Source organism: Bos taurus, chromosome 28, assembly GCF_002263795.3.
Source record: "Bos taurus isolate L1 Dominette 01449 registration number 42190680 breed Hereford chromosome 28, ARS-UCD2.0, whole genome shotgun sequence".
NCBI lineage: Eukaryota > Metazoa > Chordata > Mammalia > Artiodactyla > Bovidae > Bos > Bos taurus.
Window position 1 is genome coordinate 39,188,758 of NC_037355.1, and position 12,402 is coordinate 39,201,159.

The following is a 12,402-nucleotide window of genomic DNA, read 5'->3' on the forward strand; positions in this document are numbered from 1 at the left end:
ATGGTCCACATCCCCCCCCCCAAAAAAAATCAACTGTTGAGAGCAAGGACTAGATGAAATAAGACTTTAAAATGTTAAAAAAAAAATTTTTTTTTTGAAGCTGACTGAAGGAGAGGAACAAGAATGTCTATACTTTTGGTATGACTGAAATTTTCCATAAAAAACTTCTTGCTCAGAAGAAAATAAATGAGAATTAACGGAGCAATTTGTTTGATATGAGAGGTGTCTTCAATTGCTAAAAATTCATTACAACCAATATTGATTATTAACACAGTCCAGGGGTTGGATGAGTCCAGTAGTTTCAGCAAGAAAGGTCAGCCTCTGCCCCAAGGGCTTGCAAGCAACAAAAACTCACACATCCTGTTCTATTCCTTATTTCTTTTCCACAGACATGGGAAGTCCAGGAAGGCTACTTGGAGGAAGGACGTGATACTTAAGATGGATCTGGAAGGAACTGGGAAGGAAGGTAGAAGAAGGGAGGGAGAAAATATTTCTGGGGACATCACAAGAAGGCCAGCTTACCCTCGAACCTTCAGAAGGTTTTTCCTGTGGCAAGTTGGAGAAGCTGTGAAGATGTAGATGTGGGTTTAAACCCTGGGGAAGACCTCCATCAACAGAGCTGCCTGGAGGGACAGTGAGCCATCCCCGGGTTTCATGGGGATCCCCATTCCATGTGAGCGTAGATAAGAAGAAACAGTCACCTCTCAGGAGTTTAATAGGAGGGCTTGAAACATTAACTGGAAACAGGAGTAGGCATTATATCCTTATTCATGTGAAAAAACATGTGTCATACTCAGCACTGAGATACTAGGAAGACCGGGCTGAACAAATAAGCCTGAATCTCACAGTCTCAAGAAAATAGGTGGGAATCAGGATCATGTAATAGTAACAACAATAATAATAGTCATATGCTTTTATAGAGATTCTTTTCCTCCCCGACATGGCTCCCGGAAGCCATATGACTTTGGTTTCCAACAAGCACTAGACATGAGCCCCGGGCTGCAGCCAGTCCCCTGTTCCTTAGTGCTGGCAATGCCAGGCTCTCAGCAGCACCAAGGACTGCTCTGCAGGACACAGACACCCACGCATGGAGACTCACATCACCCACCAGCTCTCATTTCACCCCCAAAGGCAGCTTTTTCAGAACATCAGACTCAGGTGGTTATAACTTCCTGAACTTCTGCTTCTTCACCTGTAATAAGGGATAGAAGCCTACCTTTCTCCAGTACGATAACATATGTGAAATGTATTATATGTTAATGTTCCATGTAAACATATAAATGTTATACTGTTATTTACATAGAAAATAACATGTATTAATCTCCAGTCACCATGGATAATAAAATGATTAATTGGACGAAGCTCCTTTGGCATCAGTTCCATGAGGGTAATAAAGACTATGTCTCCAGGACCGTTGTGTGAAGTTCAGAGCCAGGAACTGAGTCGGTGCTCGATAAACACTTCCTGAATAAATGGGTCGAGCCAAGTTGAGCGGCCACAGAGAATTAGTTTAAGGGCTGGAGGTCCACACCAGTCCTCCCCGGTGGTCATCTCCCTCTCCGGCTCTCTGCTCGTCCCCCTCCGGATCAGCACCTCCGGGCCCCAGGCCGTCCTCACAGACGGCGGTGTGGTCTCTGTAGGGGTCGTCCCTGTGCTCTGGGACCGCCTGGGGACACCTGGGGGCTTTCCTGCGGTGAAGACACCAGCGCTGGCCCCATCCCCGGCAGCTGCAGGGCGCCTGGGCCGCCCAGGCGTAGGCGCCCACAGGCACCGCCAGCAGCACCGCGCACAGGATCACCGTGGTGTGCAGCAGGCGCTCTCGTCCCTCCAGCCCGCCGTCGTCTCGGCCGGTCACAAAGACCACACACCGGCCCTGGCGTGGAGGCTGCCCGCCGAGGCTAAGGCAAATCTCGTATTTTGTGCCAGGGAGGAGATCATCCACGGTGTACGTGTTGATTCCCGGGCCGACGTGGACCACCTTCTTCCTGAAGGCTTCATCCGACGCAATATAGAGCGTGAACCACGTCTCAGGAGTGTCCGCCGCCGCAAACCACTCTAGCAGGATCCCGTGCACCGTCTGCTTGACCACCCGCAGGTCAACATAGGCACTGCTCTCCGAGGGGGAGAAAACAGAACGCGGTGCGAGCAGGGCCTGGGCCGGCTGGACGCGGAGGGAGATGACCACGGTGCTCATGCCAATGGGGTTGGAGGCCATGCAGGTATAATTGCCTCTGTCTACCAGGTGGGCAGCAGGTATGACCAGCTCAGACAGAGTAGCATCTTCTGCAGTAAACGAGGTCAACACTGGGTGGAGAGAGAACAAAACAACTCCGGTAGACATCTCTCTGATAAACAGTCAGCTGGAGAGTGTCCAGCAATGCTGGTGTTTTTGTTTTTGTTTTTTTGGGTGGGGGGTGGGTGTTTGTTCTTGTTGTTGTTTTTAAAGTGGTGGTGACCATTTATTAAGCATGTGTTTGGTGCCGGGGTTTTGCCTCTTGGGCTTCCCTTGCGGCCCAGCGGGTAAAGAATCTGCCTGCAATGCAGGAGACCTGGGTGCAGTTCCTGGTTTGGGAAGATCCCCTGGAGAAGGGAAAGGTTATCCACTCCAGTATTGTAGCCTAGAGAATTCCACGGACTGTGTAGTCCATGGGGTCGTAAAGAGTCAGACACAACTGAGTGACTTTCACTCACTCACTCTTTTGCCTCTCAGCAACCCTGTAAGGTAAGTATCCAATTTTTACACATGGGAAGTTGAGGACTAGAGTGATTAAGCAACTTGTCCATAATTAGAATTGTTCAGTCATCGATTGATCTGGAACCTTGTTCTTCTGTCTATGAAGACTGCACTCTTTCAGCTTCACTAGCTCCTCCTACCAACCAGCTTTAGCCTTGCCAAGCTATCCCCTGGTTTCTAGGAGATCTCTCACAATAGTGTGATTGTACAATATCATGAGCTTCAGGAAGTGCCTTTTTACTTTGCAGAGGTAGAGTGGCTCAGAGCCTGGAGCCAAATGCCTGGAATCTATCCCTTACTAAGTAAATGGTCTTGCACTTACTTAGTAAATTAGTAAAATCCATGTACTAAGTAAGTAGAGTTGCTTAGATTCTCTTGGCTTCAATTTCCTCACCAGTAAAATGGGATGATAATAGTACTCACTCCGTAAGTCTGACAGTAAGTGGTCAGTATGTGTTAGCTGTTACTAGTATTGAGAGAATGGATTGAACATGATACCAAAGAGACTGATGATAAAGCATCACAAGGGATAACATCTGGATGTACCTCACCACTCTCAAAGAAGCCACAACAACAAATGCTGTATTTCTCCTTCACTGGTATTTAACCTTGAGCCAATAAGATGTAATCAAAATGATAGGACAAAGTCAAAATTTCAGTTACTTAGGTATTTTTTCCAGAGTTTTGCCACTATGTATAATATAAACTACCGCACAATTGCACTCATCTCACACACTAGTAAAGTAGTGCTCAAAATTCTCCAAGCCAGGCTTCAGCAATACGTGAACCGTGAACTTTCTGATGTTCAAGCTGGTTTTAGAAAAGGAAGAGGAACCAGAGATCAAATTGCCAACATCCGCTGGATCATGGAAAAAGCAAGAGAGTTCCAGAAAACCATCTATTTCTGCTTTATTGACTATGCCAAAGCCTCTGACTGTGTGGATCACAATAAACTGTGGAAAATTCTGAAAGAGATGGGAATACCAGACCACCTGATCTGCCTCTTGAGAAATTTGTATACAGATCAGGAAGCAACAGTTAGAACTGGACATGGAACAACAGACTGGTTCCAAATAGGAAAAGGAGTACGTCAAGGTTGTATATTGTCACCCTGTTTATTTAACTTATATGCAGAGTACATCATGAGAAACGCTGGACTGGAAGAAACACAAGCTGGAATCAAGATTGCCGGGAGAAATATCAATCACCTCAGATATGCAGATGACACCAGCCTTATGGCAGAAAGTGAAGAGGAACTCAAAAGCCTCTTGATGAAAGTGAAAGAGGAGAGTGAAAAAGTTGGCTTAAAGCTCAACATTCAGAAAATGAAGATCATGGCATCTGGTCCCATCACTTCATGGGAAATAGATGGGGAAACAGTGGAAACAGTGTCAGACTTTATTTTTCTGGGCTCCAAAATCACTGCAGATGGTGACTGCAGTCATGAAATTAAAAGACGCTTACTCCTTGGAAGGAAAGTTATAACCAACCTAGATAGCATATTGAAAAGCAGAGACATTACTTTGCCAACAAAGGTCCGTCTAGTCAAGGCTATGGTTTTTCCTGTGGTCATGTATGGATGTGAGAGTTGGACTGTGAAGAAGGCTGAGCACTGAAGAATTGATGCTTTTGAACTGTGGTGTTGGGAGAAGACTCTTGGGAGTCCCTTGGACTGCAAGGAGATCCAACCAGTCCATTCTAAAGGAGATCAGCCCTGGATGTTCTTTGGAAGGAATGATGCTAAAGCTGAAACTCCAGTACTTTGGCCACCTCATGCAAAGAGTTGACTCATTGGAAAAGACTCTGATGCTGGGAGGGATTGGGGGCAAGAGGAGAAGAGGACGACAGAGGATGAGATGGCTGGATGGCATCACTGACTCGATGGACGTGAGTCTGAGTGAACTCTGGGAGTTGGTGATGGACAGGGAGGCCTCGCGTGCTGCGATTCATGGGGTTGCAAAGAGTCAGACACGACTGAGTGACTGATCTGATCTGATCTGATCTGATATCTGAGTGACTGTATTTCTCCGGTTTTACTTAGATATTCCCAGCTGTCTTCTAGATAGTGTCGAGATGCTTCTAGAAAGGCCATCCCTGGCTTCGTGACGTGCTCCAAACCTGCAGGGTCAACACTAAAGATGACTTCTGCTGGGGTGTGAAAGCAGAGCCTGAGCTTCAGGAAATGAAAGACAGGTTCAAATCCCAGCAGTGGGACCCCTGGAGGTCTATCCCTGGGTCCCAGGATTGCAACTTCAAGCCAATAAGGTCTGATCAACATAGTGGTAGGAAGTGTAAAATTCACTCAGTATCTAGGACTTCCAAACCTTGCCTGGTAAGAGCTAGCTGGAGGTTAGGGAATGACAGAGTGAGGAAACACTTGTTAAAACAAATGTTCTCAGGGTCTCCCCTGGTCTAATTGAACCAAATCTCCAAAGAGAGGTCTGAAAATTTTATTTCAAACAAGAACCTCAGATGAGTTTTCTCAGAAAAGTTTAAGAAATAAGTAATAAGTTATCTCTAGACTCAGTTCTAGTCATAAATTCTATGATTTAAAAATAGTATAGTATTTTGCATCTAGAAGGCTTTCAAAGAATATATGTGTTCACATACAATATTACAATATTTATACAGTATGTTAAGTCAACTAATATATATTTATGTCTTACATACTGTATGCAACATATATATATGTAAACAACAAATACATATGTAATATATATATACTTACATCTCATAGAGTTCTATATGCAACACATATATAAATATATTATTATATACACCTGTGTGTAACAAATATAAATATCATATTGATAGATCTACATGCAACAAATATGTAAATATATTAGTATATAGTATTTACATCATACGTCTTATAGAGATCTGTATGCAACCATTTAAAATAATGCCAATAGTGGGGCACTATCTTGGCATTCTTTCTGTCATGGTGAGTATAATTCAGGCTTGTCCCAATCTTGCTTGCACCCCTCCTTCATGATTGATCCAGTTTAGAACTTCTCTTCTGAGGACAGGGTTGCTACAAAACTCCCCAGCCCCCCAGATACATGGAGAGGGTGCATGCACTTACCATCAAATTCCCTCCATGTGCTCAGAGGATAAGTCCAGGCAATAGTTGGTGAGGGGCTAGCCTGTGCCAGGCATCGCAGGGTCACATTCTGTCCCACCTGGACGCTGACATTGGCACTGGGGGTTGAGATCTGAGGCTTCGTGCAAACACTGAGCTCCGTTTCGTGAAAAAGTTGCCCTGCCTTGAAGAGAGGACCTCGGCACATGAGATAGGGATTCACCAGGATGACTGGAAGGCTGATGGACTTGATAAACTGGACAAGTCCCCTTAGGCGGCAATCACATAACCAGGGGTTGTCGTGTAGCGCCAGCACCATGCTGGAGAGCATCTCAGCCTCATGGCCAGACTGCCGGTGTTTCTGGTAGGCTGGCCAGTTCAAGAAGACATTCTTGGATACAACTGTCAGTCTATTGGAGGATAGGTCAAGGTAGGTCAGGTTGACCAGGAACTGAAGAGCCAGTTCAGGGAGTGCATCAATCCTGTTGTGTTTGAGGTCCAAGATCCTCAGGAGCGGGGTGGCACGGAATGCTGTCCACGGTACTGAACGGAGTTTGTTCCCCTCCAGTCTCAGTTCTTTCAGTTCTGACAGGTGCTCCAGGGCTCCTGGGTGAATCACAGTGACATTGTCAAAATTGAGCCAAAGGTACTCCAAAGTGTGCATGTTGATGAAAAACCCTCGGGGCAGTTCAAATACGGGTGAGTTTTCAATTCTCACTTGCTTGAACTCTTCAGAAAGGTTCCTTGGGATCTCGCCCAAAGAGATAGATACGCACTTCAGAGTCCTGTACAAAAAAACAGAACAGCTTTGAGATGAACATCAAGAGTCTGGAAAGGAGGATCAGGGTCATCCTGGTATTAGATGTATGAATTAGAAGGGAAAAAATGCAATTCACTTGAGTTAGACCCATTCTGGTAAAAATGCAAAGTTTATCAAACTTCAACACCAACTAAACCAACTAAAGTGAGTTTCAAAGAGATTTTGCTGATTTCCTGCCAAATCTTGGCCTTCTCCCACACCACATCATCCCCAAAGAAAACCCACTCCCCCACAACCTTCTGGGATCTTGCTAGCCCAGCGCACCTGCCAAAACTCTCCTCTGAGCAGGCACATCCTGGCAGACAGGATGGCTGAGCCACATGTGAATCCAGAAAGACCAGAACTAGCAGGAAATAGTGAGGAACTGAAGCCATAGCCTTCTGTAAGAAACTACCTTATGAGTTTTTTAAATAAGTACAGTCCAAGCCTCCAAGTGGCAAATCCTATTATTGGTAATCCATAATGATGTAGGTCAGCACAGCAACCGCAAAGCCCTTGGATGCCCTGAGGTCTGTTATGGCCCAGATCACAAGCTCAGTAAGAACCCAGAAGAGGGAGCTATTTCTCCTAACTAGATGGAAAATTCACTCTCCTTCTGGCTCTTCAGTCCAGAGAGCAAACTATCAGGCAGATGTCTAATTCAATCCTTATACTGCCTCCCCTCAGTCTCATATGAAAAGATCAGAGAAACAAGCAAGTAATGCTTTTCTGAGCACCATGGTTCAGGTGATTTGGCCAGAATCCATCTAAAATTCATCAATCACAATTGGCTCCTGAAACCCAGAACTTTCAACCAGTCTCTAAATGCAAATTCAGATGATGGTTGACAAAGTAATTTTAGAACCACTCTTATCAGTGGCAATATCTCCAGCATGTGGTGGATTCATTTGTCTTGTGAGTTAAGACAGCTTCACCTGCTGCTTGGATGACCAGAATCAGAGAAGCATCATATACAGAGGTTAAACCACAAGATTGTTGCTTTCTGATTAAATCAAAGCATGTTTCTTGTCCTGAATCACATAACTTATCCTGAATGCAGTGTATCTCACATGTTAAATTTTTTTTAAGTGAGATTCTATGTGATTCTGGATACTTTGCCATTCTTCATTCATTCAACAAATATAAATTGGTCATCTGCTCTAAGCCACACCCTTGCTAGATGCAAGGAATGTTGTGGCTAGCAAGACTGCTATGAATCTGGTCCCATGAGGCCTTCTGTCTAGCTTATGCTTCCTAATCTTGAAATCTTTGAAAAGTGAATTTCTCTGTGCAAAGTGAGAAAATTAACACTTTTTAGTGTTTCCAGGAAATACTAGGATTATGCAAAATAAAGTATCTAACATATAGTAGGTACCCAATAAAGTTTAATTCACCTCCCAGACCAACAGACTCTTGAAGACAGTCACTTTCTTTTACTTGGGGTACTATTACTTCTGATGACTGTCAAAATTCCACGGCTTCCCCTAAGATTCATCATATATATTATACCCTATAAAAGACCTCAGGGAAGAAAATCCGCTTAATCGCTAACCAGTGATGGGGAAATGGGTCACCAACTAAGCTGATTATACCCCAGGCTTTCCATCCAAGCCAAATATATTTGCTGGAGTTTCCAGAGAACCTAACTCTACAATATGGCTAGATATCTGGACTTCCTCTCCAGGTAAAGAAAAAATTAGAAAGGAAGGAGAGTGCCGTGGGCACAAAGCTATGGCCAACAAGGAGATGTGCTGCCTAGACACCCTTTGAGAAATGAGTCAGTGCTTGCATGCCCTTCCCAAGGCAGCCCCACGCAGAGACTGACGGTGGTGGGGGAACAGGGACCTGGCCAGTTTGGCATGATAGGGGACAACTCCGATGGGTGGTTCTCATTCCAGAGTTCCCTAGCAGGCTGGCCAAGGTTTTGTCAGGCTTGCTTTGTGGGAAAATGTGATTCAATCCACGGGTATCACAAATGACCAGTGAGTTCTTTTCTCATCCCAAAATAAAAATGCCAAAAGAGCCCTACATCCCCTACAATTTCTTCTCCATTCATCCCATCTAGCTTTCTTAAAAGAATCCTGCTCAACTCAGCCTTCTAGTGGTCTGCCGGGAGCTTGAGAAGAACGCCCACTGGCATGTCATCTCTGAAATCAGCCAGGTCACCTTTGCACTGCTACTTCTCTCCTGACTCCTTCATCCTCTGGTTTCCTTATCTGATATTTGGTCATAGGGAGTAGCCGTGCTGTTGGCTAGAAGACTAAACTCAAGAGATGGAACAACAAAGGGAAGGGATCTGAGAATACTACACTTCCATCTCCCTTCTGGCAGGATGCTCTTAGGAACTTGTCTCTTAGGATTCTTAGTAGAGACGGGGTCATGGAAGAGGAGTTACTCTATGTTTGTGAAATAATTAGATAAAATTGGCTTCTGGACAGAAGCAGATTTCCTGTCTATTCAATTGGAGAAAAGTCACTCCAACATGACCGGAACTTTTTTTTTTTTTTAATATTTATTTATTTGGCTCTGCTGCATCTTAGCTGTGGCATGCAGAATCTTTAGTTTTGGCACGTGAACTCTTAATTGCAGCACGTGGGATCTAGTTTCCTGACCAGGGATCCAACCTAGGCCCCCTTCATTGAGAGCATGAAGTCTTGGTCACTGGACCACAAGGGAAGTCTCATGACCAGAACTTTGGAAGAGCTCAGACTGAGAACCAGACAACCTACTAGGGAGCAGGTGTGCTATCTTTCCTCTTTCTCCAGCTGGGGTTTTTCCTTCTTTCCTCCACCTGCTCCAACCACGTCTGAGATGGTCCTCTAGGCTCCCCTTGCTCTGGGGCGTGCCTGTGACAGACGCACAGAAGACTATGTCCCTAGGCCCTTTTGAAATAGGTGGGCTACATGACCAATATTCACGCCAATGAAATGTTGGAGGAAATAATGTTTCAAAGGTCCCTCCATGATTCTCCAAGTTCTCTTCTCTCTTGTTGAAACAAGCATTGCCATTCCAGGTGGTAGAGCCTTCATCAACCTGTGTCCCTGGGTGAATAAGAGAGCAGGACCCTTTCTCCATCCTTATTTCCCACTCACTCAAGTAGACTCCATGAGAGCAGGAATGTTTCTATGTTAAGCCACTGATATCTGGGAGCTGTTAACACAGCATAAGCCTAAGCTATCCTGACTACAATGCCCTTATAATCAAATAAAATATGCTCAAATATTTGTAAGTTGATTTCTGTCTCTCTTGGATTAAAAGTTTTCAGCTCTAGTCTTCTAAACATGTTGCTGAGTCTCTTGATTAATAGCCTAGTTTAATAACTACATTCACTTCCCAGGATTAAATTTCGCTTGTCTGCCTTTTAGTACCCTGTAAGGTTTCAAGTCTACATCGAGTGACCTACTATGTAAATCAGGAGGAATGTAACCATGTTGCATTAAAAAAAAAAGAAAGACATTATGGAGATGTCATGATTTCAGCCAAGCTCCAAACAAGGCTTCCTAGGGCCACATGCTGTGGGATCACCATAGTACAGGCTGGTCTTCAGCATCTGGGAGATTAGAAATTCTTTTCCCAAGACTCTAAGAAGACATTAGGTTTTCAGGGATTGACTTATACTAACCAGACTCATGTACCAACAGACTAATATATAAACAGGACATCATTTTATTTTTTACAACGTGAATGTGTTTTTTCCAATGACTTGAATATTCACGAGCACAATCCAGGATGATTCTTCTCTACAAGAGCAAACCAAGGAAGACAGAACACACAAAGAGAGGCTGACAGAAGGGTGCTGGGAGGCTGACCATCTGGGGAGCCATTCCATTCAGACCACTAAGGTAGGTCTTCATGAATCACTGGGAAGTTGAATCTTTTTTCGCTCTTTTTCACACACACACGTGCGCACGTGCCGGGGCGGGGGGCACACACACACATAATATTGGATAAATACTAACAGGTTTTTGCTTTCAAGTTCCTGATTTTTCTTCAAACAGGGTTCAATAAAAGTGACTACATGTTAGTTGGGCCAGTAATTGTTCAATCTTGATTGGCTCAGTCAGTCATTTAGAGAAAATATCTTTATCATTTCAACAGATGGCTGCTTTAATCTACCACACTTACATTTGTTCTGATTTGGGGAGTGCCTGTCAGTCTCATACATCAAACAATCAGAGTTGAAACTTGAGTCTCATAAGGCATTGCAGAATGCCTTTACACATCTAGATTGAGGGGAAGCCCAATTCAGTCTGCCACCTGTTTTTGTAAATAACATCTTCTTTGAACTCATCCGTGCTCATTAACTTGCATATTGTCTGAGACTGCTTTCACACTCAAGAGATGTGTAGCAGCAACAGAGCTTAAATTATCTCTTATCTGGCTTCCTTTACAGAAAAAAATGTTTGCTGACCTATGATATAGACAGCGGCTTCGTCATCTTCTAACCAAATAATTTCTCTAGCCAATAGCCATGGTTCTCAAATTATAGTCAGTTGGACCCTCCAGATGATGGGCAGGAAATATACATGTATGAAAATCCCATGTTCGTGTGCACTGGTGCTCTCATGGTTCTGACCCCAGGTTTAGCTTAGATCGAGAAAAACCCATTTCCATAGTAAACCTGCTATGAGTCACACTGCAGAGATCTACACTGAATAAAGACCCTCAGCCTGGCCGGAACAATATCAAAGATTCAGATCCTCCAAGAAAATTTATCACTGTCCTCTATAAATTATTCAGCTCTTTGGGCTTCAGTTTTCTTGTCTGTTAAGTCAAATAGCCCAGGCTTCAAAACAGGTCATTTTGAAGATCAAAATGAGAGAAAACAAGAAAATAAGTTGTAAGGTCATCCATTGTAAGGTCTTTTGTAAATGTCACAGGAAGTAGTTTAGAAATGATTGCATCACATTGGTTTTTATATTCAGCAAATATTAAAGACAATACAGGTCTCAGATGACACTAACAAAGTAGCTTCCTTGCATCACTTGCTGTCCCCAGTTTCAAAAAGCTGTCCCATCACTTGCTTTCCTGAGTTGTTACCCAAAGGCCTTGGCACCAGACACCTTGGGTGTTCTCTTCATTAGAAGACAGTTCTACAGACAAGACAGAACGCTGTCCTTCTGCGGGAACATTTGCCTCCTCCTGTGCACAGAGACCACATCTCAGAGGTTTCCCACCTTTAAGCAAGTTGAACAGGAATCCTCCTTTGTCGTGGCTTATGGAGTGACCCAGGAGGCTCTGAGACACCTCCAGGAACTCAGGTAAGTCTCAGTTAGAATCACAAAGAGTGCTACATAGGGACAGAAGTGAGCTGTGTGCCAGACAGTGTTGGGTGTACCATGCCACCTGCTTCAGAGGATCTCTCAGATCCCTTCAGTCTCACATTCTGAGTAAATGAGCAGTAGTCTCACATCCAAACCTCTAGAATTTACTAAAAATCAGATGATTAGAATCCATGAGTGTCCACAGTGAGGCCATGGTGTTTGTCTCTGTATGTGTATGTGTGTGACTATACAAATGTGGAAAATGGACAAAGAGATTAAATGTGAGTGCCTACCAGTTAGCATAAATGTAGTCAAGATGCAGTGTAGGAAGCAGTAAGGACTAGCAACTCCGGAAGCAAGTGTGTGGTCCGAACGCTAGAGCTGCCACTTCCTAGCTGTGTACTTGTGAGCAACATAGGTTAGATCACTGCTCAGCAAAGTTTGCCCTGCCCCACCATTACCTCTGTGGGACAACTGTCCCTTTCTGCCCTGTTAAAAGCTTAGTTTTGGCCATGAGACTCAC

The 12,402-nt window shown here is 44.2% G+C and overlaps 1 protein-coding gene across 1 annotated transcript; it reads right to left on the reverse strand.

Annotated features, from left to right (window-relative positions):
- Nucleotides 1-1,510: 1,510 nt before the first annotated feature.
- Nucleotides 1,511-7,010, reverse strand: LRIT2 (leucine rich repeat, Ig-like and transmembrane domains 2). Its single transcript, XM_002698934.4, has 3 exons — nucleotides 6,901-7,010; nucleotides 5,820-6,601; nucleotides 1,511-2,304 (listed from the first exon to the last, which is right to left on the reverse strand). The coding sequence occupies exons 1-3, from the start codon at nucleotides 7,008-7,010 to the stop codon at nucleotides 1,511-1,513; spliced, it is 1,686 nt and encodes a 561-aa protein (XP_002698980.1).
- Between the last annotated feature and the right edge of the window lie 5,392 nt (nucleotides 7,011-12,402).

Bases quoted from the DNA above. Each gene is read 5' to 3' on its own strand.
- LRIT2 (XM_002698934.4), bottom strand. From the start codon at position 7,010: ATGGCTTCAGTTCCTCACTATTTCCTGCTAGTTCTGGTCTTTCTGGAT. The intron at 6,602-6,900 runs GTGCGCTGGGCT...TTTTTTGTACAG, and splicing joins TCAGAGGAGAGTTTTGGCAG to GACTCTGAAGTGCGTATCTA. The intron at 2,305-5,819 runs GTAAGTGCATGC...CTCTCCACCCAG, and splicing joins CACATGGAGGGAATTTGATG to TGTTGACCTCGTTTACTGCA.